General features: G+C 38.8%; 1 protein-coding gene across 1 annotated transcript; it reads right to left on the reverse strand.

Moving 5' to 3' along the window:
* Nucleotides 1-3,042: 3,042 nt before the first annotated feature.
* On the reverse strand, nt 3,043-8,228 carry LOC138307483 (uncharacterized). The gene is made up of 2 exons (XM_069248258.1): nt 7,078-8,228; nt 3,043-4,748 (listed from the first exon to the last, which is right to left on the reverse strand). Exons 1-2 carry the CDS (start codon nt 7,592-7,594, stop codon nt 3,694-3,696), a joined length of 1,572 nt encoding a protein of 523 aa, XP_069104359.1. The 5' UTR covers nt 7,595-8,228; the 3' UTR covers nt 3,043-3,693.
* Nucleotides 8,229-9,131: the final 903 nt, after the last annotated feature.

Here is a 9,131-nt window from a genome sequence, read left to right on the forward strand (position 1 = left end):
TAAGCCTGTAACAGTAGCTACATGTATATCGTACATGTATAACACTGAAGAATGCGATCAATCTTTTAAGGAAACACGTATAATATGACTCTATTAATGCTTCTGTTGTAATCCAAGATTAAATCTGTTATATGTTCCCCAATTTATCAACACTTTTCCTGATTTCTAATCTCTATTTTACTATGGTACCAATTCCAAAAAGCGACCAAACACTTACTGGATATAACTGTTACCCCTTCGGGGCCCCACTCACCTTATAGAGACGAAGAGAAGTCAGTTTATGTGTTTTGGTAGTTCATTCACAAATCATAGTTGTTGTCATAGCTCGAATTCGTTTCCATATAATATTCTCAGCAATTTAGAACATTTTTTAGTTCAAATAATTTCCTTATTCACTTCGAATCAGCAGTTGATTCTAAGCCGGCGAGCTTTCACTGCAGAACTCGCTCCATTGCGGTAAACAACTTTTATTTCCGGACATGCGCAAAGTAGCGTTTTCTAAGCTTTGGGGGCATTAACTTTGACTTTCTGTCGGACCGCGCATAAGTCTAAAATGAAATTTTGTATATTTATATCTTTTGACCTCTCTTAACTTTCTAGACTTGTAATTTGGGGAAAGTTCATAACTTTTTAGGGCTATTACACCATATCTTGTCATGTGTTTGTTTTACAGACCCTGAAAGATACGGATCATGCTGCTTTAAAGATCATAGTTTATATACAACTAACACAAGAGAAAAACAGTTAACTGCTTATTTATTAAATCGAAATATATACTACACTTAGATATTTGGCGCATCAGGGGCTACTCCAGGCTAACTAATTATCATTTAGCATTACATAATTGTGATGCTACACTAAAACGATATAAAAGGAAACATGGTTTCCATGTGAAAGAAAGCCTCATAGAATGTTATGGGATAGCTAGGCCCTCAACGATATGAGAGAATCTGAATGTCTGCGAGGCCCTCAACGATCATAGAGAAGCAGGAACAAACGTGACCCAAAACACTATACCAGGTATAGGTAAGTATTTCTTGAAATACTTAAAGCTATAACCCTCCATGCTGAGAAGGTGGGAATTCTAGCAAGCTAGGCCCTCAGTGGTATGAGAGAAGGTGTGACTCGCCAACCAGACTCCCAACATAAGAGAGAGAGCTAATTAGGATACTTAAGAAAAAATAATATTAGAAATTGGGGGTTGAAATTTCCCAGGAATTAAAATGCCAAAAAACGAACAAATATGTGAGCAAACACGACAAATAGGAGTGAATGCCCTCCAATGAAAAAAGGGTTGATAGGTATCCAAACAATTCATGTGTTTATGTACATTGTGGTACACATTTATATACGGAAAAATTTATATGAGAACATTTATATACAAAAAATCCCGCATTTAACCTTGTATTCAATACACAACATCAAGAAATATTTACACAAAATCAAAAGTTCATACCAACATTTGGCATCAGATTTCAAAATTTTTGCTGGAACTAAATATAAATTTCGACACCATTAACGAGTACACCGTATCTGATGTACCACCATGGCTCATTCAAACACCTGATATCAATTTATCTCTACATGGGAGGGCAAAATCCAGTGCATTACCCGAAGAACACAAATCCTCATTTCAGGAGTGCATTAGGGCTTTCCCTGACCATGTTCAGATCTACACTGACGGATCAAAAGATGGTGATAATGTTGCGGCAGCATACTGTACATCTAATCACTGCTCCTCTATCCGACTCCCAAATGATGTCTCCTTTTTCTCTGCGGAAGCATGTGCTATCGGTCTGGGACTTGACCATATCGAAGCACACCGCATTGAAAAGGCAATCATCTGTTCCGCATCTCTTTCGGTTCTTTAGGCTTTGAAATCAAGAAACCCTAGAAACACATTAATCCAAAATCTTTTGATCCGAACATTTCGATTGTCTTCTAAAACTCAAATTACTTAAAAAATTTATTAAATCAAAATATATACTACACTTAGATATTTGGCGCATCAGGGGCTACTCACTCCAGACTAACTAATTATAATTTTGCATTACAAAATTGTGATGCTACACTTAACGATATAAAGGGAAACATGGTTTCCATGTTAAAGAAAGCCTAATCATAAGAATGTTATGGGATAGCTAGGCCCTCAACGATATGAGAGAAGCTGAATGTCTGCTAGGCCCTCAACGATATGAGAGAAGCAGGAACAAACGTGACCCAAAACACTATACCAGGTATAGGTAAGTATATCTTGAAATACTTAAAGCTATAACCCTCCATGCTGAGAAGGTGGGAATTCTAGCAAGCTAGCTAGGCCCTCAACGGTATGAGAGAAGCTACGACTCGCCAACCAGATCCCAACATAAGAGAGAAAGAGCTAATTAGGATACTTAAGAAAAATAATATTAGAAATTGGGGGTTTAAATTCCCCAGAATTAAAATGCTGAAATTTGGGGGTTTAAATTCCCCAGAAATACAATACCACTTGACTAAAATGCAAGGAGTGAGTAACCCAAACAAAACAAGAGTACAAGGAATAATGTATCATACAGCAGTCAGCTTATAATTAACAAATGTACACATGAGCAGTAAAATGAAAATGACACTATATAATACATGATCACATAATAGTAAGGACAATTGCATTTAGATAAATGAAAAAAAAAACCCAACATAATCTGGTGATGCAGGGGCGGCGGGAGGGAAACGGAAAACACAAAATGGTCACTAGCTTCCAGCTTCCCAAACAAACTGCTAATGAGGGGACTGCACTCTATGACACGGGGCCTGGACAGAGGGATCTGATTGGTCAATAGACTTATCCCCTGATCTCATTAGCATACTACAACTGTGTATTCATATGTCTACTATATTTACGACTAAACAAATAAACACTACATTACAAGCTTAAGTATAACAAACTACTGCAAGTTAAAATACATGACATTGTATATGTGATTTAAGAGAATCACAGTTGTATATAAACTAAAATTTAATTTCATCAAATTATCAATTTATATACAACTAACACAAGAGAAAAACAGTTAACTACTTATTTATTAAATCAAAATATATACTACACTTAGATATTTGGCGCATCAGGGGCTACTCACTCCAGACTAACTAATTATAATTTTGCATTACAAAATTGTGATGCTACACTTAACGATATAAAGGGAAACATGGTTTCCATGTTAAAGAAAGCCTAATAGAATGTTATGGGATAGCTAGGCCCTCAACGATATGAGAGAAGCTGAATGTCTGCTAGGCCCTCAACGATATGAGAGAAGCAGGAACAAACGTGACCCAAAACACTATACCAGGTATAGGTAAGTATATCTTGAAATACTTAAAGCTATAACCCTCCATGCTGAGAAGGTGGGAATTCTAGCAAGCTAGCTAGGCCCTCAACGGTATGAGAGAAGCTACGACTCGCCAACCAGATCCCAACATAAGAGAGAAAGAGCTAATTAGGATACTTAAGAAAAATAATATTAGAAATTGGGGGTTTAAATTCCCCAGAATTAAAATGCCAAAAACGAACAAATATGTGAGCAAACGCGACACATAGGAGTGAGTGCCCCCAATGAAAAAAGAGGTTGATAGGCTAGGTATTCAAACAATACATGTGTATATGTACATTGTGTATACATTTATATACGAGAATGACTAGGAATTAAGGTTAAACTCCTAAACAGAAGTCATGCTTACTTGAGCGTGTTTAATAGAGTCAGGACTGATCCTGATGTACCTAATGAAACAGTCAGATGTCCATCTACCTAATGCTTTAATAACATGATCTTCAACCTTAGCTGCAGCTGCAGAGGTACTGGCACCAATACGGAAAGAATGCCCAGTAAATGACTCATTTTCAAGACCAATACGAGCTAAAGTTTCTTTTAAGTAAGACATAAAAGTATGGCGTAATAAAGGCTTACTAGAAAACAAATCGTTAACAAACAGGGGAGCAGAAGGCAGAGCACCCTGAGATAACCTCATATTCAAATATGAACGCATAGAAGCTACTGGAGTCATCAAGCTGTTTTCAAAAATTGTGATGGTAACACCTTTGGCGAAAGGGTCAGTCTTAGACACGCGCAAATGTAATTTGAAAAAAGACAAGTCGGGTGCTATCTGAACATCAGATACACGTAAGAAAAACATATCATGAAATGAATTACAAGTGAATTCACCACATCTCAAAAAACCATAAAAAGCAGTTTTATATACACACTGAAGCATGCAATCAAAAAATGTATTAAAAACAATATGATTTTTGAATAACGCACACATCTGAGCAAGAATAGTACAAGTGATAGGAAGTCGGGACAAAGTTGAATTAATTTGAGTCTTTTTAATAGCGCGCAGAATATATGACAGTCTCAGAGTGTTGGCTGTTGGATCTCCCATCTTATTCTTGATATAATGGAATCGAATACCTGCCAGATATAACTTGATGGTTTCAAATTTCAAGTGTAGGGCTTTCTGGCAGTGTGTAACAAAGTTGATAAGCAAGTCTTCTGAAATGGGTGGTAGAGAGTTACTAGGAAAATGAAAACCACTCATAAGCACAAACGTTTGAAAACAGTTTAATCCAGAACGGTATGTAGCTTGAGTTCTCTCTCCTAAGGCATGAGTCCACAAATTGTCCACCTCACAGCTTAAGTCATCATTAAACTTGACATAGGTAGGCATGGTACTGGTAGAACGTTGGCAAAGGGGGCTAACCTCCTGAATCGGGCCATCTGAAAACGAGAGATAGCGTCGGCAATGTTATTATCGACTCCAGGAATATGACGCGCATGCACAGTAAAATTGTTAATGGCCGAATGGAAAGTTAACTTCCTAACAAGTCTCATAATACACTTTATTTTAGACCTGCCTTTGTTTATGATTTCGACTGTCGCTAAATTATCACAATGAAACAGTATACGTTTACGGCTCCATAGAGAACCCCACAAAACACAGGCCATGACGATAGGATAAAGTTCAAACAAAGCCATGGAGGTATCAAGTTTCAAAAGTTCTGATGGAAACACGCCCTGAAACCACTGATTATTGTAAATACCCCCGAAGGCTACGCGAGTGGCATCTGTGTATAAATGCAGGTCTGCTGTAGACGTAACACAGTCATCCAGGAAAAAGGAAACACCATTCCAATTCCTTAAGAAAAGCGCCCACATAGCTAAATCTGAACGACACTCTTCTGTGAGCTTAATATGGTAATGGAGTTCTCTCACAGACGAAGATAAAGCTATAAGATGAGATACGAATGAACGCCCTGGTCGGATACATCGACTTGCAAAGTTCATGTGACCCAACAAGCTTAACATTTCGCGTTTAGTACAAGAAGGCCTAACCGAGAAAGATTCCAAAACGGAGATAATACGTTGTACTTTCTCTTCAGGAAGCCTAGATTCCATACGACTAGAATCTAAAAACACACCTAAATATTCTAACACTGTAACTGGTCCCACTGTCTTATGTGCACCAATGGGTATGTCTAAATTATGAAAAATTCCAATGAAAGTCTGCATAATTTCCTGCGCATTACTGTTAGCTGGTTCAACCACGATGAAGTCGTCAAGCAAGTGTAAAATGTGTTTTATCCTATAGTTGTTAGTAGCAATCCAGCACACTGCACGCGAGAGATTATCAAACAACTTTGGGCTAGACCGACTGCCAAAAACTAATCGAGTGAAAAAATAGAATTTTTCATTCCACTTAATGCCATGATAGGACCAAAGTTCAGGCTTAATTGGCAGAAGTTTGAATGCGTCTGTAATATCAGTCTTCATAAGCCATGCATTACGACCTAGCTTTTTAATCACGGAAACAGCATCATCAACGGTAACATATTTCAGAGAAGACGTAGCCTTATCTATTAAGCTGTTAAGGCTTGGATTATCCAGATCTTGGTGTGGCGCTGACATATCGACGATTAAGCGTTTTTTCCTAGAATATTTGTGTTCAGCTAAGCCAATAGGATTAATGCGGTAGTCCTGAAAAGGTATACGTTCAAAAGGGCCCAAAAGATATCCTTTTTCTACTTCCTTTTGGATTAGAGCTGAGACACTATTAGGGTCCTCTGAAGCAGACTTCAAGTTTTTACATACAATAGAATTACTCGGTAGATGAGAAAAACCAGTGTCAAATCCATTTCGAAGTCCATCTATTAAATGTTTAACAAAAGGTCTATCTGGATGATGTGCTAGTTCATTTTCAAGTACGTCGATAGCGATGGGGGTAGTAGCCTTAAAAAGGATAGGAGCTAACGCTTCTTGTTTTGAGGCAAAGTTGACCCTAAAGGGCACGATGTGGCGGAATGGTCCCCTTTACAAAACAGGCAGGCATGTAGATAATGGCAAGCAAAGGCTTTGCATCCTATCTGAGTATTGAAATTGTTACAGAGTTCTTTCCCTTCATGAAAAACACGGGGACGACCATGACTATCCGAAGAATTGCCATTAAAATTTTTCTTGGTACTGGACTTTGACCCATTCTTATTTGTGTTTTTGTTGTGAGACTGCTGTTCTGGTTGTGACAGTGGGCAGAAAGGCGTAGTATGGAGAGTGCTGTCACATAAAGTACATGTTAAGGGCCTTTGGTTAGTGAAAATGTTGCAAAATAGCACATTGTCACGCACTGACCAGTCTATAGGAGTATTGTTATAACGTAACTGTGCAGAAGCTTTTGCCGAGAACAAACGATGGTAGTCATAAAAACCCGAGGCATATCTTGTCCCCATGTCTACTATGTCCCTCTCATATAGGTCGAGTTCTACCCTTCTATTAGGGTACACGGCACACATAACCTGCTTGTAGACCCCAAACGCGAGAATGAATTCGTTAAGGGTTAAAATCCTGTTTAGCCGAAAGTCTTGCTTTTCAGAAATTTGATAGGGATTCCCAGCATTGTCCGGTAGACCACTATAAAAGGGGATAAGTAGAGCGGCCAAATTTACATCTCTGCCACTAATAATTTGTTGCCTTAGGGTCGGAGAGATAGTTTCAACTAATGGCAAGCTTTCTGAGGCGTAACCGAAACGAGTTCTTAAGGTACGGTTTTCCTCACCTTGATTTGTGTCCTCCGCCAAACGTCTGTATGCCGTATCTAAATTGAAACCTTCGGACGAACCGACTGCACCTGTGGCTTGAGTTGGTAACATTACCGAAGATGCTTCTGTACTCGGCTGATTACGACTGCCTGAAGCTGCGGCGACGACACGAGTGTTGTTGGAAGCTGCATCACTAACGTTGTTTATGACTCTTTGTTCCAGACGTTCGTAACACTTTTGCAGAGTTGACACACTCTCTGTCAAAGTAGACACCAATTCAGTCAGTTTGTTTACACTTCGACGGTCTTCCGGTTCCGAGCGAGATGCATGCTGGTCCGCACCTCTCGTTTGGGGTGCGACTGGGGTACCTCGTCTCGCTTCCTTAACTTTTTTTACAAGTACCATGCGTTTTTCGGAGCTTGAAAATGAAATCTCCAGTCGACGTAGTTCTTCTCTCAAACGCGCAAGAGTCCAATTCTCAATTAATTCCGGGTCATAAGGAGTAGGACGTGTCGCTCTTCGTTTGGGACCCATATTGCTTGTCGGAGTTGAGTATTATACGTTAGACAAGACTCGTACAAAAAACTAATAATAGCTGTTCTGACACATGATTCACGCTCCGTAAGCCAGTATTGTTAGTATTGGTACACGTCACAACAAGTTGCGAAGAGGCAGCAATTAAACACACGAGCTGATACATGGATAGGAAAAAGTCATTGGCCTAAAAATGGCGACGAACAAAGGATAACGTCTTAGGCTTATTAAGTCCGTTTGTCTTCGTAGATACCGTCTACTGTACAGTAGAGCAAAGTCTACGTAGCTGAAGCTACGAGTGTAAGCTTAGATATTGAAATGAATACACATCCAGTTCGTTGATAGTGTAAAGTTAATTTAGAATTAATCCATAAATAAACGGAAAACACAAAATGGTCACTAGCTTCCAGCTTCCCAAACAAACTGCTAATGAGGGGACTGCACTCTATGACACGGGGCCTGGACAGAGGGATCTGATTGGTCAATAGACTTATCCCCTGATCTCATTAGCATACTACAACTGTGTATTCATATGTCTACTATATTTACGACTAAACAAATAAACACTACATTACAAGCTTACAATGTAAGTATAACAAACTACTACAAGTTAAAATACATGACATTGTATATGTGATTTTGAGATGGTAGCTATATGCACATAGTAGGCTTTCGGTTTCATATGAAAAAAGAAATACGTTTATTCAATATTAAAGTAATATTAAACAATAGAGATCAGAGGGAATGCTTGGCGCCCACCAAAGAAATGATCTATGTCTGACAAACAGAAAAGAGGGATCTTTTCTCCATGCTTTTTCAAACTTATTACTACAAACTATATATGCAACCTTTGAGAAAGATCCTTTCAGTACTTTCCTGGGAGATATGAAGCAGTAACAAACTACAATATATCAGAAATTCAAAGATGGGCTACCTTGTCGATTCATCTTGGCTGACCGATCTGTCCCAAAAATGGCAATAATGCATACAACTAGGTGTTTAGGGGAACCTACAAATGAAATTTATGAGAAGCTAGATTCCTTCATTACTTTCTGGGAAATAGTGTTAAAAAACTTTAACTATCAAAATCCAAGATGGCCGCCGGTCGGGCTTATCTTGTTGACAAACTGATCTCGACTCCAAAATGCAATATTCACAACTAGGGTTCAAGGGGAACATGCATATGGAAATTTGAGAGAGATCCCTTCAGTACTTTCTGAGAAATAGCGGTAACAAACTTTAACTATCAAAATCCAAGATGGCCGCCAGTCGGCCATCTTGTTGACCGATTGGTCCCAAAATGCAATATGCACAACTAGGGCCCTAGGGGAACCTATATATGAAATTTGAGAAAGATCCCTTCAGTACTTTCTGAGAAATAGCGGTAACAAACTTTAACTATCAAAATCCAAGATGGCCGCCAGTCGGCCATCTTGTTGACCGATTGGTCCCAAAATGCAATATGCACAACTAGGGCCCTAGGAAAACCTACATATGAAATTTGAGAAAGATCCCATCAAAACTTTCTGAGAAATAG

Source organism: Argopecten irradians, chromosome 14 (genome assembly GCF_041381155.1).
Source record: "Argopecten irradians isolate NY chromosome 14, Ai_NY, whole genome shotgun sequence".
NCBI lineage: Eukaryota > Metazoa > Mollusca > Bivalvia > Pectinida > Pectinidae > Argopecten > Argopecten irradians.